The 24,386-nt window shown below is 52.0% G+C and overlaps 9 protein-coding genes across 9 annotated transcripts; 3 read left to right on the top strand and 6 right to left on the bottom strand.

Moving 5' to 3' along the window:
• Positions 1 to 2,631: 2,631 nt before the first annotated feature.
• L3040_008021 (uncharacterized protein) lies at positions 2,632 to 4,149 on the bottom strand (the record flags this gene model as incomplete). Its single annotated transcript, XM_007295481.2, has 1 exon — positions 2,632 to 4,149. The coding sequence occupies one exon, from the start codon at positions 4,147 to 4,149 to the stop codon at positions 2,632 to 2,634; it is 1,518 nt and encodes a 505-aa protein (XP_007295543.2).
• A 354-nt stretch (positions 4,150 to 4,503) lies between these two features.
• L3040_008020 (uncharacterized protein) lies at positions 4,504 to 6,253 on the bottom strand (the record flags this gene model as incomplete). Its single annotated transcript, XM_007295482.2, has 2 exons — positions 4,504 to 5,773; positions 5,829 to 6,253. The coding sequence occupies 2 exons, from the start codon at positions 6,251 to 6,253 to the stop codon at positions 4,504 to 4,506; spliced, it is 1,695 nt and encodes a 564-aa protein (XP_007295544.2).
• A 323-nt stretch (positions 6,254 to 6,576) lies between these two features.
• L3040_008019 (uncharacterized protein) lies at positions 6,577 to 9,660 on the top strand (the record flags this gene model as incomplete). Its single annotated transcript, XM_007295483.2, has 2 exons — positions 6,577 to 6,590; positions 6,639 to 9,660. The coding sequence occupies 2 exons, from the start codon at positions 6,577 to 6,579 to the stop codon at positions 9,658 to 9,660; spliced, it is 3,036 nt and encodes a 1,011-aa protein (XP_007295545.2).
• Positions 9,661 to 10,676: 1,016 nt separating this feature from the next.
• On the bottom strand, positions 10,677 to 12,242 carry L3040_008018 (uncharacterized protein; the record flags this gene model as incomplete). The annotated part of the gene is made up of 1 exon (XM_007295484.2): positions 10,677 to 12,242. The coding sequence occupies one exon, from the start codon at positions 12,240 to 12,242 to the stop codon at positions 10,677 to 10,679; it is 1,566 nt and encodes a 521-aa protein (XP_007295546.1).
• A 1,409-nt stretch (positions 12,243 to 13,651) lies between these two features.
• L3040_008017 (uncharacterized protein) lies at positions 13,652 to 14,923 on the bottom strand (the record flags this gene model as incomplete). The annotated part of the gene is made up of 2 exons (XM_007295485.2): positions 13,652 to 14,692; positions 14,855 to 14,923. The coding sequence occupies 2 exons, from the start codon at positions 14,921 to 14,923 to the stop codon at positions 13,652 to 13,654; spliced, it is 1,110 nt and encodes a 369-aa protein (XP_007295547.2).
• Positions 14,924 to 15,828: 905 nt separating this feature from the next.
• Positions 15,829 to 17,984, top strand: L3040_008016 (uncharacterized protein; the record flags this gene model as incomplete). Its single annotated transcript, XM_007295486.2, has 2 exons — positions 15,829 to 15,995; positions 16,064 to 17,984. The coding sequence occupies 2 exons, from the start codon at positions 15,829 to 15,831 to the stop codon at positions 17,982 to 17,984; spliced, it is 2,088 nt and encodes a 695-aa protein (XP_007295548.2).
• Positions 17,985 to 18,585: 601 nt separating this feature from the next.
• On the bottom strand, positions 18,586 to 21,197 carry L3040_008015 (uncharacterized protein; the record flags this gene model as incomplete). The annotated part of the gene is made up of 6 exons (XM_007295487.2): positions 18,586 to 19,315; positions 19,382 to 19,772; positions 19,898 to 20,334; positions 20,398 to 20,607; positions 20,699 to 20,883; positions 20,940 to 21,197. The coding sequence occupies 6 exons, from the start codon at positions 21,195 to 21,197 to the stop codon at positions 18,586 to 18,588; spliced, it is 2,211 nt and encodes a 736-aa protein (XP_007295549.2).
• Positions 21,198 to 22,369: 1,172 nt separating this feature from the next.
• On the bottom strand, positions 22,370 to 23,785 carry L3040_008014 (uncharacterized protein; the record flags this gene model as incomplete). The annotated part of the gene is made up of 1 exon (XM_007295488.2): positions 22,370 to 23,785. One exon carries the CDS (start codon positions 23,783 to 23,785, stop codon positions 22,370 to 22,372), a length of 1,416 nt encoding a protein of 471 aa, XP_007295550.2.
• A 48-nt stretch (positions 23,786 to 23,833) lies between these two features.
• L3040_008013 (uncharacterized protein) lies at positions 23,834 to 24,186 on the top strand (the record flags this gene model as incomplete). The annotated part of the gene is made up of 3 exons (XM_066154786.1): positions 23,834 to 23,883; positions 23,931 to 23,939; positions 24,006 to 24,186. The coding sequence occupies 3 exons, from the start codon at positions 23,834 to 23,836 to the stop codon at positions 24,184 to 24,186; spliced, it is 240 nt and encodes a 79-aa protein (XP_066010681.1).
• Between the last annotated feature and the right edge of the window lie 200 nt (positions 24,187 to 24,386).

The following is a 24,386-nucleotide window of genomic DNA, read 5'->3' as shown; positions in this document are numbered from 1 at the left end:
GGTGAAATATAAGCGACAAAGTGATTCTGATGCAAGCGCCGGGTATGTAGCGAAGATTCAACTAGGTGGGATTTGATGCTGTATAACGAGAAACCACGAGCAGCGGCTCCAGAAACCGTTACCTTACTCTTATGATGCGATTGCGGTGCGGCCCGTAGCGGCTGCCTCGGTGGAAGTATATTAGATACCGACCGGTCACTGCCTGGCCGCAAGCCCTTCATGCGTGCCAGATCAGCTAGCGATTCTCCAGCCTATCTATTTCGGAAGACCAATTGATGGCGGCTCGATGGCTGAGCTCAAAATATCCAAACGGGTGGCTGGTTCTACCCTTATCGCTTGCAAATACCGCTTGATCTAAATCCCAAGCCGAGTTGCTGAGCATAGAGATGAGCGAAGTTCAAACATATCCAAAAGTTGTAAAGATATTATCAAAACTAAGAGATCGTTATCTCATCTCGTTGGCTAGACTAAGTCAACACGGGAAGTGGTGAGAACGAGTCGTAAGATTACGATCTCAATCGTTTTTTACAGAGTTAACGGAACCCGTTATGGAATCGGTTTCGGTTTTACGGAAGAATACGAAGGCTTTCTAGATGACGATACGGCCCGCTATTACTCTGGTTGCGCTCAAATCCGCGATCCTTCTTCGTTCGGTCGAATTTTCACTTGCACGATGTATTAGAAGCGTAAAGCACCTTCGAACTCCGCTCGAAATATTCGATGAAGTATACAAGCTAAAGAATCGAAGGTTCTATGGCGACCGAAACTCCCCTAAGCTCTCTCGCTCGTATCGGAAATAGGGCCTTCTCCACCTAATCAAGCCCCTTCCGGAGCTAGAACTCCCACGACATGTCTTACATAGACTACTTGCGATCCGGACTACGCACGGAGACTTTACTTAGTACTATATTAGGTTTTAGCACTACGACGCCAACCTCAAGTGTGCTTGCGGCAAACGCAAGTCTCTTTTGCACTTAGCTTTCTATCGATTCACGCAACGACGCTTCTTCTCTTGGCCGCACAAGACCCGACCACGGACCCTTTCGAGCACGATCCCGGAAGCCTATGACTTCTTTAAAGATCTCTTTAACAATCCGGCCGACTTTCAAGCCTTCTTGACCACTACGGAGTTCTACTTTAAGCATTGCACCCGATGAAAGTGCTACTCTAGCCAATTGATACTGCTTCGGTAAAGAGAACGAGATACGCTCCGCTTTACTTAAGGTATAAAAGCTCGTTAGATCAACCGCGTAACGGGATTAAGACTTTAGGATAGCGTAATGCGCTTCCGAAGAAATTCTTTTTAGCATTAGTGTATTATATTGGTTTTTCTTTTAAAGTTTAAGCTTTTATATTAAACCTTTTTCTTTTTTTTTCTATTCGGCTGACTCCGGTCCGGCCTCGATCCTCGTCGCTATGCGACTTGAACAGCTCGCTTCTAGCTAGCTACAGCAGTCTATACTTGCTCGACTTTCCTTTTGTAGTTTTCCTTTGATGAAAGGTTTCTTTTTATATAATCTATCTTATCTATAAGAGAAAAGCGCATGCGATAGTAGCTTTCGCTATAGCACTTTGAATTGCTTTCTAAGGCCTTCTTGTATGTAACTCTTTAGCTTAGCACGTCGCCGTACCTTATAGGAGGTCCTAAGGCGGCAGGCTTCGCTTGCTACCCGCCCGACGTAAATAAATACAACAACAACAACAACATATAGCGACCGAAAAATACGGTATTACGAGAACCATAGTAAAGGTCAAGCGAGATTGCGGGCGAGCAGGAGTCGAGGGAAAAGCGTTAAATTGAGTTATATAAAAGAACTCAATTCTGGAAAGCAGCTTAAAGGCGACCTTGAGCTATAAAAGTATATTTACAAAAATAGACGCTGTCTCTCTCCAACGACTTGGCATTCTACGTGACCTTCAAGCCTACCCCCTTGCTTTCCGCTCCTCCTTTCTAAGTAATAGATGCACGAAGTACTTGCGTAGAATGTTAATAGCAAGCAAGAAATAGATTGAAAAAAACACTGCATCGCCAACTCCGTACTACTTCTAAATTCTCGCTGTTTCCCATTCTCATTCTCAGCGAAAAGGGGGGAAAAAAAGATTGGCAAGAAAGAAAGGTACAAAACGATTTTGGGGCCACCGACACATTAACTTCGCCGTCTTTTCCGAAAGAAGCCCTGCAGGTAGCAGCATCTATCGCGGAATGACATCAACTTCGCGAGAAGCGGCCTTTGGCCGGATTATCGAACGCATCGCATGTAATCCCCCCATGGTAGCCTTTTCAAGTCTTTTTCGATCCCACGGCGAAACTTACTAGTTTACAACGATGCCTCATCACCTCGGGGCCGCTACCTCGTGTCAATTGCTACCGAAAGCCGGTAAAGAAAGGTACGTTGCAAAATTGCAAAATTACATTGCCACTGAGTATGGCATGGCGTTGAGAATCGCATATAGATCCCAATGAAAAGGGAAAAGGAGTTTAAAAGTCGCGCTTGTAGCAGTAAACGTCGACACGTACAAGAGAAAAAAATGTGTGGCTCAGAAAGTCGATATGTCCCTAAACTTCGCTGGAAGCCAGGAAGCCGGGTGAGAATGATGTACATTATTAATACATGACTGTCTCTTCATCAATTAATAAGATTTCTTGCTGATGACTTTCATTCCGTCCATCCATGGCCGCAAAACCTCGGGTATCTCGACCTCCCCTCGTGCCTCGTCCCACCCGTTCTCCAAAATCGCAGCCAGGACTCTGGGTACTGCCAAAGCAGTTCCATTGACCGTGTAAGGAAACGCAATCTTGCCTCCCAGCGTCCTGATATCAACCCTCGTAGCTAGTCTTCGAGTCTGGTAATCCGTACATGTGCTGACAGACGAGACCTCTCCCCATCCATTATCTTTCGATATTCTCGAAGGGAAAAAAGCTTCGATGTCTCGCTTGCGGGTCGCTGATGCACCGAGATCTGTGATTGGCATTTCGAGGATACGACAGTGAAGGCCAAGGCTAGTCAAGATCTCGGTTTGGATCGATACCATCTCGTCGAATACAGCCACAGATGCCTCAGTAGACGGCTTTGTCCAAGCAAACATCTCCACCTTGGTAAACTCATGGACACGATATAAACCCTTCGTGTCCATGCCCCTCGCGCCAGCTTCTGCTCTGTAACTCCTCGACACCCCAACCCGTTTTGCCGGTAACTCCGCCTCATCAAGAATGGTATTGGCCTTCATGCTCGCTAAGGGAATTTCCGCCGTACCCGCAAGACTGAGTCCTGGTTTCCGACCCACGTCGCTCGAATTCTGCCGGATATTGTATATCTGCTGCTCCCCATTTTGATCCCTGGGCTGGAACCCACAGGCTGCTGCAATGTGACTGTACACCATACTCGGCGGACTGACCATTCCCCATCCTCTTTTCCTAGCTACCCCAAGGGCATATTGTACAAGAGCCTGCTCGAGCTGTGCCGCCTCGTTCAAGAGATAATACCATCCCCACCCACTCGTCGTCGCTGCACCCGCAAAATCAAGCAAATTAAGCTCAGTCCCGATATGCACATGGGAGCGCCAAACTCGGTCGGAAGCCGCTGGATCAGACTCGGGGTGTTGGTTGATATAACCAACAACAGTCGGGTCATTGCCTTGCGGTGTCTCCTTGCTCGTGAGATTCGGTATCGCAGCCGCCAGCGCATCTATTTGCGTCGTGAGAGCTGACTCCTCCTCCTCAATCTTTGACAACTGCACCTTCAACGACTTCGCCTCGTCGATGATCTCCTGCTTGGTCATCTGCCTGATGCGCCGCACATCCTCGGACTCCTCATCGCGCAGGGTCGTCGGGTTCGCAAGCTGCAGCTTCAATCTATTGTTGCGCTCGCGCAAGCTGCGAGCTTCGCGTTGATAGCCATGCCATCGTTCGAAGAGGCTGTTTATGCGTGCGGGATATTCAGCCTGCTTTTTGTAGTTGCGCCCCAGGCAATTATTCTCGTGTAGGGCGGCATTTTGCCGGATGTGCTTGATGTCGATTGAGACTTTAGGTGCTAAGGATGGCCGTGGTGCTTCAGAATAGAGGCGCGGTGAGGAGTGGTAATAATGGCGTGGAGCTTGCGAGAGAAACCGTAGACGACATTGCAGACAGGTGAAGCTGGGTTGTGACATCGTGCATTGCGAGAAAGTTGGCCTTTTTGAAGCTTCAGCGAGCTCGGAGCTTTTGACAAAATTACGGCGAGTCAGCCAACCAAAAGATATTTACTTATCGATCAACCACTACCGAGGCTGTAGAATCACAAGCATAGAACTCATTAAAATCACAACCAACTGCACAGAACTATGTAGGTAGGTAGCTACATGCTCACAATTTGGCAGTTTTTTTACATCACGTGACAATACTTGCCAGTCAGGGTCGAGGGTTTCTCGACCAGTATCATTCTTTGAAACTACAGTCATTCCATGGGTATCGTACAGCATTTTTACAGTCAAGGTCTCAAGGCATCTCCCTCTAAGATTTTTTGGTCAGCCCCAAAGACCCAAAGTCCAGCTGGACCTGTCTCCTGCTCCAGTCCTCAAAGCTCCAGCACTCAAAGTATGCCGATGAGCAGAAATTGAAATATCAATAGACCTCGAAGCTCCAGAGGCACCTTGCTGTAGCCACTGCTCCCGCTCTACCATCGAAATGGCGGGGATCTTGAGCTGGGACAACAGACTTCCTCCAGACCATGCTCCAAGCGAATCCACAGCACGCAGTGATCCCGATACTGTAGCCGGAACCCCTTTACTAGCTTCTCGCTTCAGCTCCTGTTCGATGGGATCGGCTTCTTGCTCTTGCTGATCTGCAGGAATAATCGGCACTGCGGGTTTTTCGTCTACTTGCAACACCTCTGTAGGACCATCTTGCCTCGACCGTGTTCGCCGCAGTTTTGTATTCGAACGAAGCTGTTCCACTGCTTTGCCTGAGACTGGATCCCACCCACGCTCATCCATGAGGTTTGCCACTTCGTCGAGAGCTCTGCCTTTCAGTCCGAGAATATGTGATCCTCCGCCAACGAAGACTACCCGGGACATGCATACTGATCGCACGTCGACAGGTAGTTTGAGTAGACTTCTGTAGATCAACAAGTGGAGAGGTAGCTCCTCATCGTCTAGATCCTTCTCAGGTGTCTCGGTTGCAAATAAAGCCTTTTCACAGGGTTCTGCCAAGTCAGAAAAGGATAGCTCCAGGGTCCTCCGTGGTTTCGTCGACTTCAACGGTATGGAGACTGTCGCATCCTCATCAAGCTTCCTGTCCACATGCAAATCTCGCATGCCGGCTCTCAAGGCTTCCTCGTCCTCCACATGCGCAAGTCCACGAGCCAGCGACGTACGCTGGGGCTTCTTCGCAGACTTGCACCAAGCCATTCGAATCGAAACCTCCTCGCACTCCTCGAAGCTGGGAAGTTCCTCGTCCTTTGGCTTGTCGGCAGTCCCTGCAATATCGATAGCTTCCGCAAGCATTTTGAATGTCGCTTCTCCAAGCATTTTCATACCCCTTACTGATCGTGTGCACTGGACCTCTCGATACTCGTACACAGCAGTCACCACTGTCTCTACCCATCCGATATCAACCACAAGCGCAGAGCGTAATCCGGCAGCTACAGCCGTGAGGACTGGGGCTGACATTAAGGATATAGTCGGTGGTTGGAAGTTCGTGAACAGAGTATCAAGTATCGTAGATAGCAGAGGGAGCGGCAACGCAGATGGTACAGTCACAAGCATTCGTCTCGGCCGAGAGTCAATCAAAAGGTACCTGTTACGATTCTTGTTAGAACCGTCTCCTGCAGGACCTTGAACCACCTACTGACTTTGCAAATGCCTCCCTAACAGCTCTATCAAGCTTGTCCCCCACCAGCCCCATATCCAAGCCTCTCAGATCTTGCCTCCATAGCTCGTACGCCTCTCCCCAGCCCTTCAGCTGCAGATGGCTTTCTTCGGATGGTTCATAATCGACCCTCCATCTCCTGTAATCCCCTGCCCTGCGCTGTTCCTCCGGCCCAAAATCGATCACAGCTTTCGGGAGCGCGTCGCCCGCAAACCCCACTCTGAGATACCGGCTGCCGAGCTCAATCACAACGCACTCTTCTTCTGCGCGCAATGCAGAAGGCGATCCGAATGTAGTGGTTATGGTTCGATGAGGGGTGTGGGGGCTCATAGGCTGGCCTGGCTGCGTGGTTGATGGAGAGCGGATGCTCGAGACGTTACGATGGGACGGAGCGCTTGGGATCGACATTGTGCTCCATTAGTTGTGGAAAATGGATCAGGAGGAATCCTTTGCAGCTTGAAATAGATTCACACCTAATGCCGGACTAATTGTATGGAGTTTTGAATCTGGAGCCGGCCGGCGTTAAAGCCGTTTCCGGGCCGACGCCCTTCTGAAACGCTAAATACAATCACCTTTATTTGTATCCTCCACCACACTTTATCAGTTTTGCTTTTCTTGGGTGTTGCTACAATTTGATCCTTGTCGGATATTCTGACAAAGAAAAATCCGATTTGGATAATTCGACTTAATTGGAGCGCGTTGATCGTGGAGCGGCGGCGTTTACTAACATAATGGGTATCCCAGGGTAAGCCCATGCCATCTTTCCCTGTGCCTATGCTAACAACATATGAAGTATCTATGAAGAGATTGGAAGAGGCGAAAGAGTCTGTTTATCCAAACTCGCTATTGAAAAGCTCGTGGAAACTGGACGCCCCCTCAGGTTAGCCATCGACATCTCGATATGGCAATTTCAGATCCAGTCCGGTCAAGGAGGGTCGAATCCAGCAATACGAACTCTGTATTACCGTTTGATCCGCTTGCTATCGTTGTCTATACAACCTCTTTTTGTCTTTGATGGACCTCAAAGACCTCAGCTCAAACGCAACAAGAGAGTTGGTCGAGGCGGTGCCTCGGCTTCAGACATGGCGGCAAAGCAGCTGCTAAAGCTGTTTGGATTTCCTTGCCACAATGCCCCGGGAGAAGCCGAAGCAGAATGCGCTCTCCTACAGCGTAAGGGCATAGTTGATGCAGTATTGAGCGAGGATGTCGATACCCTTATGTTTGGATCCGGGATTACCCTACGAGACTGGTCTTCCGAGGGCGCGAGAGGCAGCAAGGCACCGACTCACGTGTCTCTATTTGACGCAAAGAAGACGAAGGAAGGCAGTTCCGGGCTAGATCGCGAAGGCATGATCTTAGTTGCTCTGCTTAGCGGTGGTGATTATAACACCGATGGGCTCCCTGGAATTGGTATCAAAGTCGCTTGTCAAGCTGCGAGAGCAGGATTTGGGAAGGAGCTATGTGGTCTATCGAGATCAGATGAGGATGGCCTGGCCACTTGGAGGAGCAAGCTCACTCGTGAGCTTCAGACGAATGAGAATAAAGTCTTCAAGAGCAAACACAAGTCTATGACAATTCCAGACACGTTTCCAAGCAGGGAGATTCTGGGGTATTATACTCATCCAGTCGTCTCAACCGCTCAGAAGGTTGAAAAACTCAAATCAGAAATTCAATGGGACGGTGTCGTGGATGTCCCCGGCTTACGAGAATATGTCAAAGAAGGCTTTTCATGGAGCAACATCGGGGGAGCAAGGAAGTTTATTCGAAATCTAGCGCCGGCATTATTAGTCCATCAACTGCGCATACGGGCAGATCGAAGAGATTCCGGATATGGAGATTTGATCCTGACGCAAATACAGGAGATGGATTACGTGAGGTCAATCTGTGGGCAGAGAGAACATTTCGATGCGGGTGGAATGCCAGAGCTGAAGGTGGTTTTCCATCCTATGGATATTGTGAAGCTTGACTTGGACAAGGAGTTCGATGATTCCGCAGATTATAGCCGAGATGGTCTTGCTCCGGTCAACGACGAAGACCAAATTGAGGCATACGTCTCTGATGAGGACGCTTCTGCGGCTACAGGTAAACGTGCAGCATCACAGTACGACCCTAAGAAACCGGATAAAACGTGGATACCTGAGACGCTTCTGAAGCTCAGCTTACCGCTAAAGGTGGAAGACTACAAAGCTGCAGAGTTGGCGAAGAGAATGCCCAAAGAGCCAAAGGTTAAAGCCAAGAAAACCGCGATGCCTGCAGGCAAGAAAGCGGCCACTACCAGTGGTGGCATGCAGAGAGGTGCTCTGGAAAAGTATGTGAGAGTCTCGAAAGGGAGGGACGAATTTGAGGATGCAATGATCCCGAAGCCATTGGGAAAGACAGTCATAGCCTCTCAACCAGTACTCCCTCCAGTTTATCTCGCACCATCCCTTGAACGAATATCGGCATCACAACCACCTCCCGCGATAGCATCCAAGACCCGGCCGGTCGCTCGCACAGCTTATTCTAGCACCGACGCTATCCTTAGAAAAGTACCCCCAAAACCCCGGGCAAGAACCAAAGCCCCGGAGCCTGACAAGCCCAAAGCAAACACCAACCCTTGGTATCTAGCATCCAAATGCACAACTTCCTCCCAAACCAACCCAAAAATCACCAAATCCCTAGGCCAAATAGACAAAACCAGAAAGCCTCAAGCAACCTTCAAAACCCCCATAAACATCGACTCCAGCCCCCTGGCCTCACCATCACCATCACCACCCCCCCCGAAACTACCAGCACCCACCCAAACCAGTTCAAGAAAACACGTTCACTCGCCTTCACCCCCCAACTCGCCTCCTCTTCACTCTGGCTACGAATCTCCCCTCCCAAGTACTGTAACCATCTCCCGCGGCAGCAAATCCCGCCACCGCTACCACCACCGCCCAGACAACATCTCCACGCCGTCCAAGACGCGAATGAGATCACTCTCGCGCCCCTCGCCAAGAAAGAAGACCTCTCCAAGTTCTAAAGTAGCATCGCCGTTCCTGCCGAACTTTGACGAGCTAAAGTCACTAAGTCCAGAGCTTGTAGCGAGGAAGCTGTCGTTCTCCGCCCCGGAGGAGCGACACTGTGAAGGAGGCGAGGAAGGTGGTGTGAACTTGGACTTGGAAAGTCAAGCAGGCGCAGTTATTGACACTAATTACGATTATGATGACGATGACGATAACGACGAGTTTCCCGATCTCGAGGACCTCTTGTCACCGCCAAATACTAAATCCAACTTCTCTCCTGCTTCTTCTCGCCTCAACAACACATCTCCCTCCTTCACCAACTCAGCGTCACAAATCAATACCAGTAGCTCCTCAGCGACTGGGGTAATTGCAAACACCCACTCTTCCTTCACCTCAACCTCAAACTCAGCACCAACCTCGCCGTCCACGTCTTCGGCCACGCTGGCTACAGCACAAGCACAAAGCTCCAGCGTAGCAATCATCAGCCTCGAGTCTTCTTCTTCTTCTTCTTCGCCTCCGCAACCTCGCCGCTCATCCCCCTCCACCACCACCACGCAGCTCCAGCTCGCGCCCAGGGAGCAAAAGAACAAGCAAGAAAATGCGACAGCGAAATCGAAAACGGGGAATAAAGCGGCCGAGGGGAAGCAGCAAACCGGGAGGAACCCGAAAAAGAAATTCATCCTCTTGCGCGAATCTCTCGCTGGCTCCTGGGACGCTGTCGACGAGCGCGAATTGGAAGCTGATCTCGCGAGGAGGGGTGGGCGGAAGCGGAGGGAGCGGGTGTTGAGGATGAGTGCTGTTGAGGTTTTGGATTTGACGGAGGATTGATGGATTGATTGATGCCTGGCTGGTGTGCTTGGTTTTTCCGTGTTTGGAAGGGAGGTGTGGGGGGTGGGAGGATGAAGGGGGGGGGGGGGGGGGGGAAAATGGGAAGGAAGTACGAGAAGCAGTCCGTGTTTGTCATGTACGTACCCGACATCCATCCACTCCTTCTATTCATCTATACATTTTTTTTCTTTTCTTTTTCTAGTCAGTCCCTTTCGCTTTCGCTTCGCTTATTTATCAAGAGAGAGAGAGAGAGAAAGAGAGAGAGAGAGAGAGAGAGAGAAGAAGAGAAGAAGAAAGAATATATCTCGCTTATTGCTGCCCTCTCCTCCTTCACTCCCTCTCCTTATATTCTCGCCTTCTCGCGTTATATTCTCGCCTTCCCCAATATCAATTGATTTTGACTAACTTCCTTATCATTTACTTTTATATATATCGTCAGTATATTTGATTGTAATGGATTACACACACATATATGTACATACATACATGTACCTATGTAAATACACACACATGTACACATACATACATACATACATACATACATACATACATACATACATACATCCACATCCCTTTCTCCCTTTCTCACCCCGCCGCCGCCGCCCTCCCCCTCTTTCACTCCTATCTCTCATCTCTCCATACATCCGATGCAATCCTATCTCCTTTCCCTATCCACCGTCGAACGTCCCACCAGTCCAGAAATGCAAGCCAGCCCAAACTCAAGCCTAAATCAATACCAACATCAATATCCAGCTTAACATCATCATCCAGCTCAATATCCGAACCCAGTAGCAGTCCCAAATCCCAATCCCAAATCCCAAATCCCAAACGCCAAAGCTGGGGTATCCATCCATCAATCCGTTCATTCATCCAGTACGACCGCGTACCGCCCCGTACAGCAAAGCCGCTTTCTCGCTCTGCCTGTTTTCAGAGCACGGTTGCTTCTCTTCTTCTCTTCTCTTCTCTTCCCTCTTCTTGTTTCATCCCATCTCCACCCCCGCCCTCTCATTCTCTACTCATTCATTCCACGGAAAATCCCTCTCCGAAACCTTGGTACACGTCAGGTAATTCGCGCCCGCCCCATCGCCCAGCAGGTAGCACCGCATCAGCGGCCGGCAAACCTCCCTCGCCAAGCCCTTCAACTCCTCGAGCTTCTTCTCGAAGCGCTTCACGTTCTCCCGCGAGTAGTACTCCGGCGTCAGCTTCAAGAACCGCTTGCACTCGTCGTGGCCGAGGTACGTCGCCGGGCTCGTTCCCAAAGTGCGGAACACGCGGCCGAGGTTGGGGTTTGTGGGTGCTGCTGACGGAGAGGAGAGGGAAGAGGAGGCCGGGAGCGGAGAGAGTTGCTGGACCGTGTGGTTGGCGTGTTGCGTTGCTGCTGCTGCGGTGGCGGTTATACTGTTGTTCCTCGCGTGACCGTGTCCACTCCTCGACTGCGAGGTTCTAGGCCGTGGAGGGGGAGGAGGAGGAGGTGCCGTGCTTTCAGCGAGCCATTGTCTAAATAGACTTACCGCAAGCCATTCCAGATACCCATTATGCGGAGTGATCCTCTCCCCTCTCGACGTTGTAAGCGTCAACCTGTAAAGCCTTCCCTCAATCTTGCCCACTAGGTCGTCAAGCTCCTCAACTTTGTCTTCGATGATATCGAGTACCGAGTCCGGCAGCTGGTGTCGGATGTGGCGCTCGCCCGTGGGCCAGGCGCCGACGACATGGATGAGGGCTTCCTGGAAGATAGACTTCGACTGCGCGAGGTAGCCGAGCTTGAGGTACGAGGATGGGTATTTAGCAATCTGTTTCCAGAGTCGGGATTGGAACTGCAAGAGGTGGTGGTCAATCCTCGGCCCTACGACTGCGAGCGCATCGTACAGATCCGCGAGTGTCAATAGCGACTTGCACTGGAGATACGCGCTCGCTATATCGATCGGGTCCAGAGCCGGTGGATAGTTGTAGAAGATGCGAAAGAGGTTGTCGTAATCGTTGAGTAGTTCTTGGTCTCGCTGGCTCGGCGGAGGGGCAGCTGGCGCTTGGGGAGAGGTGAGAGAGAGGTTGGCGACGGAGCGGAAGAACGAAGGATTCGAGGATGACGGTTTATTGCGTACAGGCGGCGGCGCCGACCCAAAAATCGACGACGCCTGGGTAGTATTCTCTCTCTGCACGAGCATCGACACATCCTCATCGTTCGTGCCCGTATCAAGCTCATAGCACCACCTTCTCTTCCTCCCACCCGCCTCCGTGTTCCTCGCCTCCTCGCTCCCCGAAAAGTCCTCTCCTATTCTTGCCAGCTCGACCCCGCCCTCGTTGCCCGTGCTGCTGGCTTTCGACCATTCCTGGCTGGTGCTCGCCTCAAAGAAGCCGGAGCACTGCGTGAGGATTAAGCGGTGCAGGAGGTAACGGTTGCCCTTGACGAGGATCTCGACGTCGCCGGTGTGCGAGAAAATGGGGAACTCGTTCTGCGGGACGAACGAAGACCCGCCGGCGTGGGACCGTCCGTGACCGTGACGACGATGCCTCGAGGATCGAGAGACGACGGAGGAGGGCCCGCGACGGGCGAGGGAATGCGAGGGCTCGACTTGTGACACCATCGTTGTGTACAGCCTTGCGATGCTGCTGGCGAGGTGTCCGGTCGGGTCGGGTCAGGTCAGGGTGGGCTGTTTGTTGACAAAGTTGGGGCGGGCCGAGGCTAGAATAGAATTCAATTCCTCTCAAAGTTCCATCACCATTGATTTTTGCTATCGTCCTCTTTGCGCAGTCAAGTAGCGGATTCGAAGTTATCCCGAGTTCGAGTCGCTGGATTCTCCCAAGTCTGACACAGGAACGAGTCGTCTCTTTCTTTCCGTCTGTTATTGTTGTTCTGCGCCTTTACTGCACTTCCAGTAGTATCGATCGCAAAGAGCCCGACCCGACTCCTCGAGGAGTTTCCAAGGTAAAATATTGCAAGCAAGACCGAGCACGTCGCTCAAAACAACAAACAAACAAACGAATAATCTCTTCTTCTCCTTACGAAACGCGTCGAATGGTTCCGCCCAAACACAGAACTCAAGCCCGGCGACCAACAACAAAGAGAATTGATGAATGCGACACTATGACCCCAATTCGACTGCATCGCAGCCGCAACCGGCCCTCGCCTGCGTGCGGCTGCAGCTTTGCGAAAGGGAACGAACGAACCAAAAACCCGGGATCGAAAGAAAAGCAAAGCTCGATACTTCCCTTGCTTTTCTTCTTCCTCCTCAAGACCCAATCGTTATGCATGTATCCCGACGCATGCATGCAAGCATGCAAGCATGCATACTCTGTACACAGACATCTCTGTAAGGACACATGGAAAACACCCTCGACGAATGAGATCTTACGGACAGAGGCCCAGGGCAGAGCAAGCAAGGCGCGACAGACTCCCGACTCTCGAATGAATGCGTTTCTTTCCGGCTTCAGCTGCTCTCTCAACCACTAAGGTAGGAATAACTGATAATTGAGAATCATTTGATGCCCCCTTATTTTTTTCGGACTCGAGCTTACCCCTAATTATCGACATGAAATAAAAAAGCCTTTGCCTTGCTTCACATGACTTGATGCCAGCATCCTTGTTTTTCTTACAATATAGCCCTTATGACCCTCTCGCTCGCTCTGGGCTATCCATCCCTTGCTTCAGCGACGATGACTTCTTCGTACGAGAGAGAAAGAAAAAATTTAGAGGGATAGAAAAAGGATGTTTTATTGGTTTAGTTGCCTCTACCTACGTATGTATCCCGAGCAATGCGCTTGCGGGATCTTACCTAACGCAATACCTACCTACCACCCATGACCCCAGGTCCCCATCCTCATTCCGTGATATATTGTTACAATGCTGGCCCTTCTCAGAGACCGCCCCAGCGGTGACCACGTATGCAAAGCCAGCCAGCCAGCCCACCAAGCAGAACTCCCATTTGGATAAGCAATCTCAGACGCCGTTTGAAAACCCACGCCCCTGAAACTCGCGAAATAAACCGGTCAACTTTTAGCTCATATCCATCTCAACCTCCAGACTTTGAGCTGGTAGTCGAGTCGCGTCCTTCACGTCCGTCGTTGCCGTCTCGTTGACTAATGCTTCTTGCATCACGTGTCCATCCACGATTGATGCGTTGATGCCATTGGCGGTACCGACGGCAGGCAGGGGAAGGGTGGTCTGAGCGACCATTTTACTATCGTCAGTCATTCTAGTCTCATCGACCATCGGCTGCGAAGATTCCTTGGGGGTGTGCCCTGCCTCCATCACCAAGTCACTGTCAAACTTTGGGACAGGACTGCCGAGGTTGACCCACGTTTGGTCCAAGCTTGTGCTCACCAGGCGGCCCTGCTTCAGATCTTCCGCGAATAAGAAATAGCCCTCGTTTGCCTCGACGAGATAGCTGGCCAATCCCTTACTCGTGAGTCGAATCGTGGCGTTGGTGACCGGGAAGTGGTTCTCAATGAACTTCGCCCATCCTCGCGCAGCCGCCTGGACATCGGGACTTGAGTTGTTGACTGCGGACCATCCGATGCCCAGGTGTCGGGTGAAGTCATCGACAGCCGGAGTAATGTGACGTTCCGGCGATCCAGGCGCAACGGTGACGCCGTCGGTAGAAATTGGCTCCTCGGGGATCGCTGGCGTTGCGCTCGAGTTCAGTCTCATGCTCTTGGTGGCTCTGATGGCCGGTCTGTTTGCAATTGCAGCGGCCATGGCAGCAGCAGCCTTTGCCTTCTCTTCTGCCGCTCTCTCTTCGGCCCAATCCTGTGTCTGACTGGTCGAGTCGGCGACATATTCCTTTCCTCCCTTCTTGATGATGGTCATGCCCTCGCCATATTCCCAGTCCTCTTCATTCTCCGGTGCAGCCTCAAGGACGGGAGGTGGAGGTGCGACGTTGTCTCCCTCTAGGTTGGGCGCAGCCTCAGCCCTAGAGCGCTTTCGACCAGCAGCTGGCGGCGACGTAAGTTGTGTAGAGTCGAGATTCGGCCAGGATGGAGTTCCGGACGACGAGAAGCCGCTGTTAGAGAACGGCCTCATGCTGTTAAAGGGAGACTAAGAGAACTGTCAGGTTATGGTGCTCCGGTAATGGAAGGGACCAACGGATTGAGGCGCATCGCGCATCGCGGGCTTGACACTTGGAAGCCCGGCGGCAAGTTTTGGGACTTGCGACGCGCGGAAGAGCTCGAGAGCTCGAGAGCTCGAGACAGCACTTACTCGATGGGGATGGCGAGCGTGGAAGGTGAGAACGGGAGCCGACGAGAAGGAGTTATCGAAGGATCTCATGATTGGGGGTCTTGTGGGGGGTACGTGTAGATAGAGATGTAGGAAGGAGGGATGGGATGTGATGGGACGTGATGGGATGTGATGGGATGGGATGGAGATGGGATGGGAAGAAAGAAAGCAAGGAAGGAGCTATGGTAAGAGGTAGTAAAGGTAAGAGAGAGAGAGAGAGAGAGAAGAGAAGTGGGGAGACCGGAACTTATGTTCGCGTGGATGAGAGCGCAAGAAAGGAAGGGAAAAGCGAAAGTTACGTTACTGGGACAGCCGGCATCTGGCTGGGACACAAGCAAAGCTGAGGCAGAGAGCACTGGAAGAGGAGGCCTGCATAGCAACGAAAAAGGTTGTCCGCTCCGTATAGAGGAGTGGAGCTGATAGCGGATCGCTGATTGGCAGGGGAAGCTTAAGCTCACGAGTCGAGCCACGGCGGGACTAGTGGAGCTTGGCGTGAGCTCGAAAGATCATTTGTCAACAAGTCAAATATATCGCCGAGTCACGGTAGTTGCTAGTTAGTCAGCGAGAACCTTGAGGCGGGGTGGGCACGGCACGTGCGGCTGGGGATATATGCGGCCTTGTCCTGTCCTGAGATCTCAGGCTACAGGAATTGTGGGGAAGGAAGGATCTGCCAAGGTATGCTGATGATGAGTCAGGGCTCTTCTCACGTGACCATCCCTTGGCCTCGTGTTTGGGAAACGGAAACGAGAAAACGGAAACGAGAGAGAAACAGAAACGAGGAACTCTCTGCTCCGTACAACTACGTAGCAACTTGGCATGCACGCCCACCTGCCTTCCCACCCCTCCCCCTCCCCCTCCCCCGCCACCCAAAGCGCATTGAAAACAGCGACAACTCTTGTCGACCATCGTCCCATTCCTCACCCCCCACCCACTTCTACCTCCCCTCAACCGCCAAAATGGCCTCCGTTACCTCCCTCGACAAAGACATGCGCAAGTTGCGGCTTGACCGGTACACACCTCAAGCCGCCAATGAAGTGCGGGCGTTTATAGAGGAATCTCTTGGAGAGCGCCTTGCCCCTGGTGATTTGCTGGACAGTCTGAAAGACGGAGTGGCTCTCTGCAAGTATGTTTGTCAGATTTTCTATCTTACTTGTATCTTTGCCCCTTCAAGCTAACTAACTCTCTGCTTAGACTCGTCAACCTTGCGGCCCCAAACACCCTCCGATTCAAAGCGAGAGCAGTAATGCCCTTCGTTCAGATGGAAAACATATCCCTCTTCTTGAGCGCTTGCAAATCCGCGCCATTCAATCTCCAATCCCACGATACGTTCCTCACGGTTGACCTCTTCGAGTCTAAAGACCCGGCGCAAGTCCTCCAATGTTTAGGCTCATTCAGCAGGGCAGCGAATCGCATCAACCCCTCCAAGTTCCCAAGCCCAATCGGCGGGAAGTCGCGAAATGGGCTGATGAGCCCTCAAGGGACGGGCTCTGGGGCCGTGGGCGGAGGTAGCTACGGAAATAGAGGACGCGGGGTTTCTAACGCCAGTAATACATCGTCGGCATACAATACCAGACCGTTATCTTCGTTAACGCCTACGGAGACAGGGGGCTCGAATAGTGGGAGGTGGAGTCCTTCGAAGAATGCTACCCCATTGTCCCCTGGGGTAAGTAGTTGGAGCAAGAAGTCAGACGAGGGGGCCACATCCCCCGCCTGGAATATTGCGCAGTACGGGTATATGGGCGGTGCAAGCCAGGGCAATCTGGGCGTTTCATTTGGTGGTAGACGCCAGATTACAAGTGCTGGTCCGAAAGTTCCCAGCCTGGCGGAAAAGGAGAAGAGGAGAAAAGAGCAAGAGGCCGAATCAGAGCGTCAGAGAATACACGCAGAAGGGGATGAAAGAAAGCGTATTGCAGAACGACACGCCGAAGAAGAGCGCTTGCGAATAGAAGAGGAAGAACGATGGGCCGAGGAGACCAGACAAATGAGAGAAAAAGAGCGTCAAAAAGCTGACGAGGAAAGGCGGAAATGGGAGGAAGAAGAGCAGAGATGGCGCCAAGAGGAGGAGGCGCGACAGAGAGAGGAGCGCGAAGCTGAGGCGAGATTGCAAGACGAGCGCAAGCGAGCACGCGGTAACAGCGATGCTCGGTTGAGGGGCCAGTTTTTGAGTCAATATCAAGCCGAAATTGGACTTTCGAAAGGATCAAGCACTGGAGAAAGCCCCGAGAACAGTCGCATCAAGGAATTGGAGCGCGAGCTCGAGCAGGCCAGGGAGCGAGAGCGCCAATATGAGAGGGAGAGACAGGAAAAATCAAAACAGCGGAACCGTCATACAGTTGAAGATCATGATCTGGCTGTTCGGGTCAAGGAAGAGAATGCCAAATTACGATCGAGATCACGCAGTCGAGTACGCAGTCGATCACGCGCTCCGTCCCGGTCACACAAGGACCAGGATGAAGTATGGCGCGAAGACGAGAGAGACTACCTGCGAAAGCAATGGGCATCTCAACAGTCAGACGAGCCAGCACACACCCCACAGCCACCCTCGAAATCCCCCCGTCCTCTCCCAGACCCTACGCCTTCGCTCCCGCCACGAGTAGCGAAGCAGGCTACGGGCTCTTCGCGACCACTTCCAGACCCAGCAAAATACGCTTCCGCTAAATCCCCTGAGCAGAACTTCTCGCCCAACCAAAACCGTACCGACCGCTTCCTCTCCGCTAACCCTGCACCCAAGCCAGTCCAAGCAAGCACGACCTACTCCAATGAAATCGGCGCTTTCGATAGCTCTGCCGAGCGCGACGCCGAAGACCGCCGCCGCGTCCAGTCGCAGCAAAAGACAAAAGCCAACGGATGGGCCTCCAAGTCTCTCCTTGAGCGAGAAATGGAGAACGAGAGGCAGCGACAGCGGGAGTGGGAGGAGTCTCAGAAGGAGCTGAAGAGCAAAGTTCCGAAGGGAGATGGTGTTGACGGTATCGGCGGTGGGATTGGAGGGAAGTGGGACGTCAATCAGTGGACTGGGTATACAGGTGGTGATGGGCAGAATAGGGGGACGCAGGGGATTGGGGCTGGTCGACGGCAGATTGTTGGGCCGAGACCTCCGCCTGGGGGACATTGAGAAAGAAAGAAGAGATTTGCTGTCGATTCAAAGAAGTGTGGTGGGGCAGCGTTGCTTTTGCGTTCACTTTTGGTATAGGCAGCGTTCGAGGTTGGTGGTCATCAGAGGGACGGTTGCGCGTGCTTACTTAGCGTGGGGTCGCATGGTATGGGTGGGTGGGTGCATTGATGGAATTCACGACGGGCTTAGAATGGGTGTCGACCCTGATATGATGTGATGTGATGGGATAGAAGAAACTATATGATAATTATGATCAGCCCTGATCGGTACCTATATGCAAGGTTACGCTCTCAATCTGCTTTCTGGATAGAAAAAAGAAAAGAATTTCGTTGTCTGCGTGATGGTCATTTATCTAAGTAGCCCTTTTATCGTGATCGATTGAGGTCCACCCCCCTCTAAAAAAAACTTTCCTGTTGTCTCTCTTCTCTCCCCCCCCCCCTCTCTCTATCTTATCTGAATTTCTATCCTCTCTCGGGAGTCCAGAGAAATCCCATGCCGAAGATCAAGTTATTCAACCACTGAATCGCGCGTCCCGAGCCGGCCACCAGTCCAAAAAAAATTTTTAAAAAAAAGGCTTCGGAAACCATTTCGAAACGACAGATCAAGCACGTCCGAAGTTTCGCGGCAGTCTGTTCTCGCCCTCTCGGTACGGGACGCCCGCCTCCTCCCTCGCAAGATCATTGACCCACCGCTCCCGCGGCACGACACCCGGCCCATTAGCCCAGCGATCCGCCAGGTAGAACCACGCCAGGGCGTTACCCACGGTGCCGACCTCGTCGCTCACGCTAGTGCGCGCACACGCGCTCATGGCCTCGTAGCGCGCGTCGTCGGTCCACAGCTCGAGCAGGTGCCCCGCCACGGCGCGCCAGTCCCCGGGCTCGACGAGGAAGCCGTTGCGGGCGTGCTGGAGCTGCAGCGGGATGCCGCCGCAGCGGGTGGCGATCACGGGCTTGCCCTTGTGGAGGGCCTCCGAGACCTTGACCTCGAAGCCCTCGCGCGTCGACAGCTGGAGCACCGTGTGCGCGGCCGAGAGGAGCGTGTTGAGGAGCTGGTCGTTGGGCGCGAGCCGCATGACGGAGATGGAGCCGACGAGGGAGGGGAAGTGCGTCTCCAGGCTGCTCATCGTCTGGTCGAAGATGAGGGTCCCGTCTGGGTCGTCGACGGAGCCGTTGCCGCAGATGACGAGCTGAGGGGCTGCGAGCGAGGGGTTGGATGCGGTGAGGAGGCGGCGGAATTCGGCGTAGGAGGCGATGACGTCTGGGATGCCTTTGGCGGGATCGAATCGCGCGACCTGGATGATGTATTTCTTGAGGGGCCATTTTAGTTGTGTCCTGCGGATCTGTTGTTAGCAATCTTGCAATCGAGAGTGCGCCACGAAGGGAGGGGGATGGACGTACATTCGGATGGCGTGACACTGCTCGTTGTAGATGTGGCCGTAGTATCCTTGGTCCCACTCGTTCATGGGCTTGTTCAGACCGTCAAGCCAGTCGGTGGTTGCTGGCAGATACGCCACCGTCGAGCTGGGGACATTGCTAGGCACGAAGGAGGGAATCGGGTGGCTGATGAACATATCCGCTTGCTTGATATTCTGCCACAAGAACTGCCAAACGTCGGCCTGCGGCGTGCCTTCCATGACAGCGAGGTCGCCTCGGATCTGGATGTGGCTGCGATAGAGGACCGGGCGATGGGGAGTGATCTTCTTGATAAGAGGGATGAGGCCGGGCATCTGGGGATCGTCGATCATAATGACATCTGCACCGCCTTCCTCGACCGGACGAAGAGGACCACCTGTTCAACAGAGAATCAGTTTGATGTTATACCGAATCTCCCAGGAAACTAGAGCACAGAGGACTCAAAAGTCCACTGCTCGCTTCCCAAGACGGTGGAAAAACCAAAAGGCGGCATTTACTAACCTGCCGACAACCAGTAGCGCTTTGCATTATCATCAATCCAGTCCTCTAGTACCTGCTTCTCCTGGGCGCTAATACTGACACCCGGCTCGGCAACACCCTGAAGGATATTATGCATGGTCTTGGTGATTCGGAACACACCTGGCTTCGGCTTCGGGACGTACCATGTCAGGTCGACTCCCAGGAGGTCTGCCAATCGAACGAGAGCATGTCTCATTAAGGCGACTCCACCTCCTTGTGGTGTGCTGCTGAAGAATGCAATCTTGGTTCCGGCCTTCTTCAAGGATGTAACGAAGTGCATCATCGCATCCCACGTGGGGGCTTCACACGATCTCTTGAAGTCGTCAAGGCTAAGAATGTGTGCCCGTCCACCAGAGTCGATCTCGACGATACCTCTGTATCCGACTTGGAGTAAAGGCGCGAGACTTGGACCGAAATGCCTGTATTGTGTTAGGGCTCGAAAGTAGCCGAGAGTGGCACAAACAACAGGGAAAGCAACTCACATGATGCACTTTCTCGCCATGGAATCTGCCTGCTCATCCACGCATTTGGAATTCCAAAAGCTCTTCTCTTTCGAACTCATCTCGTAGCCTTCGAGTTCGGGGACGATTGAGATTGGAACGATGTCGAGATCCAACCAAAGTCTCGAGCAGAGTTTGGGGGCTTTCTTGAGAAGCTCGGTGGGGAGACCGGCACCAACGAATTTGGCGATACTGTGGCCGTCAGCAACCGTATCTTCGAAAAAAAAAGAGTGGGTGGGAGGGGGAGTAAGAAATGGGAATAAAAGCCTCTCCCATTACCTACTTGACATGCTCATATCTCTCCAACTCACCAACGACATAGTCTGCGATTGGGTCCTCGCCAGTTGCGTCCTCAAGCTGAATTGTTTGGACCGAGAAGTCGATGAGGTAGGTATTATCGTGAATTGCAACAGCCACGACTGCAGAGCCTTCGGCGCCGAAAGCCACTGCAATACCTGCATAAAGAGTCTAGGAAGTCAGCGCGACGGCCCAAAGATGCATAAAAGTGAGGGGTGAGTTGTCACCAGAAGAGCTGGAGCAAAAGGGCCCTCCTTTTCCGCGAGAAGGCTTGCTCGGTGAGCGCGAAGCTTGGAGGGCTTCGCCTGGAAGTGGGCGCCATGCTTGAATGCCATCAACGCGTAGACAAAGGGTCGAAGGCTCTTAGGGGTTGATCTGAGAGGAGTCGGAACTCGAGATGGCGGCGTGGTGGTTCCCTCCAAGGCATCGAGAGGTATTGCACTCAGCGCTGAGTGACCATGTGGTGTGGGTTTGAGGTCGACCATGTTCGACGCTGATGTATGATTGAGGATGTACTAGGTATGTGTTATGTACTTCGGTGTCTTGTAAGTACAAACGCGTCGGAATCTTGTTCAAGTACTCTGAAGACAGAGACAGCGCAGGAGGAGTCGAAGATGAGTAGTGGCTGGTGTTGTACTAAAGATTCGTTACAGGAGGCTGTGGTGTGGCGATGGCCGCGTTCGTCGTATTTTATTTTTGGCACGGTTCCTACCTCGTTTGGTGAATCGCTTCTCGGTGTTGACGACAGTCACAAATATGGAGAGACAAATGGTGGCGAAACGGGAAGCTCGAGATGTCACGCCACTTTCCAGAAACCTCAGCCTCGCGTGGGTAGGATCAGCCTCGATCTGCTCCAAAGTCGGGGGAGTAGATCCACAGTCATCCCACCTGGGGTTGAAAATCTTTAAGTAATGGAATGTCTCGTTTGGTCTCGCTTGGTTGAGCCAACGGCAAAACATCATGTGCCACGTCGCCTTCCCGTCACAGACGGGCCACCGAATTACTCTCGGAATTGCATCACTAGCTTATGAATTTCGATATGAATTTTTTGAAAGATATCATATACATGTTCGCAAAATCGATGTTGAAAAGAAATTAATTTCGCACCAAGCAATTGACAAAAGAAGTTTATCTCGGGTAATCATGGACCCACCATCTCTAGCTCTAAAACAAGCGAATTCTTCTTTCCACCTCCTTCCATTAGCCATCAGCAAGAGCAACTGCAACACCAACAGAACAACAAAAGCAACAACAACAGCAGCAGCAGCAGCAGCAGCAGCAGCAAAGAATACGCTAGATGTTCTCCGACCCCCTCCAGCCCGCCGAAACTCTCTATATCGTCACACAGACACAGGGTATCATCCAATCACGAACCAGCTCGATGCCCTCACCAAAAATCTCCTCCGGAAAAACCCTACGGTGAATCTGACTCAATCGATGCCGCCGCTGATACGTGTCTGCAAATTTCTCTACCAGGACGATATTGTCCCAGTTCGCCGATCCACGCCATCGAGTACGGTTGTCCAGAGAAAACGTGATTCATCGTTCATATAATACATTGGTGCAGTCTCCACAATGATCGCCAAGCGCAATGATGAGACCATATATGCACTTCAGGCTGTGCTCCTTCTGTGGTGTGTAGGGGAACAGCCTCAGCTTACTCTTGGAGCTCGCGCTGCATCTGTGTCCGAGGCTGTGTGATCTTCTCGGGTTCTTCTTGGGCAGCGGCTGTTTGATCCTTCGGTGATTTTAGAGTCGCGGGGTCGGGTTTGGGAGTAGGAGCTCTGATATCTTCGACGTGGACGTAGGACGCTAATTCGCACTGCATTTTCAGCTCAAGTGCTTGCCTGTCGAGCTCTTCCTGGGCCCATATCTCTTGTTCGGCTATGTCATCTTCTTCTGCTTCCTTGTCTATTTTTTCTTTCGCTTGGATCAGGTGGATTCTTTCATCATACGGAAGGCTGTTGAATGCAGCTGTGTTTTTATTCCAGTCCTCAACACAGGTCGGCTCCCAGTTACATTCTTCCACCATTCCATACGCTGGGTGGCTAAATCGCGGATGTCTTGATGGCCAGAGAGAAGCATGGTAGTGGTGCCTCACGAGAGCGTTTGGGGATTCGTGGGTCAAGGAATTTGAATGGCCCTGGCCGGCAGCAAATGCGTCAACGGTGAGGACGAGTATGTTTCCTACGAGTACTGGCTGTGTCAAGGCGTGGAAGGTATCCCAATATATGCGGCGATGGGTTTGAGTGGCCATTTCTGACAAGACTGCGTTGGTGAATGCCGATGGGCCTGTGCCGGTGATGACTTCATCGAAGTTGAGTTTGATACCAGAGATTGGGACTGCTTGCTTCTGAGCTACCTCATTAAGCCAGTGAAGAACGTGATCCACAAGCTTCATCATGACAGGGTGTCTAGGCTTAGCCATGAAGGTCCATTGACAAAAGGACCGAGATTTCTGGCCCAAGATTTTGTGATTAGCGAAATCGGGCTCGTCGATTTCGACACTGATGACGAGATCCACGTCGCTTTCGTCAAAATGTTTTGGAATCCATGTGTCGATCCCCCGCAAGTTCTCCACATCAATGTCTGCATATACACCCCCTTCCGCGTACATGATAAGATAGCGCAAGAGGTCAGCTTTGATGATAGTCGCATTGAGTGTTCGATACGTCTCCACAATATCTGGTCGATAGATTACACCATTTGGCCCAAAATGGTCCTCGACATATGCCAGGTCATTGTTGTCCGTCAGGACCTCGTATCTGTGACCAGGATTCAGCTGTGGCCAGGTTCTAGCGCGGTCAGATTCTCTGACTTCGAAATCCAATGGATCCGTCTTCCAGGTCTGCCATATTTTCTTGGGAAATTTCGAATCCTTCTCGCGGTGAACAGGTTGCTGATATGCCATAATGCGTTTTAATACTTCGCCCGGTGTGCGCTGGAAAGGCTCGAAGTGGTCGATCTGGGTGTAGATGAGGAGGAGGAGGCCACAAGCAATATAGAGTGGGAGAGCTCTGCGTGTTTGCTTCCGGAATCGTCCGCCAGATATCGAAGAGGTCTTGATATGCATCCTTGATTTGATCATTGGGTTTCTTCGCGCCTGGAGGGGGAGTTGGGAATGTGTCTTGGGGGGCCAGAATATGTTAAAACGCTCATAAATGTTCGAAGGTATGGAGAGAGATATTGTTTGAAAATTGAAAAGGGAGCCCGGAAAGATATCTGAGGTCAGTAAAGGGCGTCCCGGCCCGGAAATCTTGCACAATTCTCGGGCTAATTTACTTGTTACCTAGAGGCAGTATCAAGTTGCGCTGTTGCAGTCCCAAGTCTGAAATCCGCTGTATCGGAACTGCATGCGAGCTACTGGCATCAGATGGCCCAACTGGGCCACTTGAAGGGCACGGCCTCGCATGCTCGTGTGGTTGGAACTCCATGCGAGCTACTGGCATCAGATGGCCCAACTCAGCCACTTGAAGAGCACGGCCTCGCATGCTTGTTTGAAACATTCCCAACACCCATCATTGTAGGATGACAGGAAACACATCTCGAAGATTGCCTCAGCCGCAAGGATGGCATTGCTTGGTTTGATGGTGAGAAGTATCCGATCTTCCAAAAAACGGAATTCTGCACGTGCTCGAAACTGTGGCGGTTCCATTTGCGACAAGTCAACAGAC

The sequence above is a fragment of the Drepanopeziza brunnea genome (genome assembly GCF_022702325.1).
Source record: "Drepanopeziza brunnea f. sp. 'multigermtubi' strain 214-2 chromosome Unknown ctg14, whole genome shotgun sequence".
NCBI lineage: Eukaryota > Fungi > Ascomycota > Leotiomycetes > Helotiales > Drepanopezizaceae > Drepanopeziza > Drepanopeziza brunnea.
Note: the sequence above shows the minus strand (reverse complement) of the source record. Positions and strands in the feature narration are given on the sequence as shown.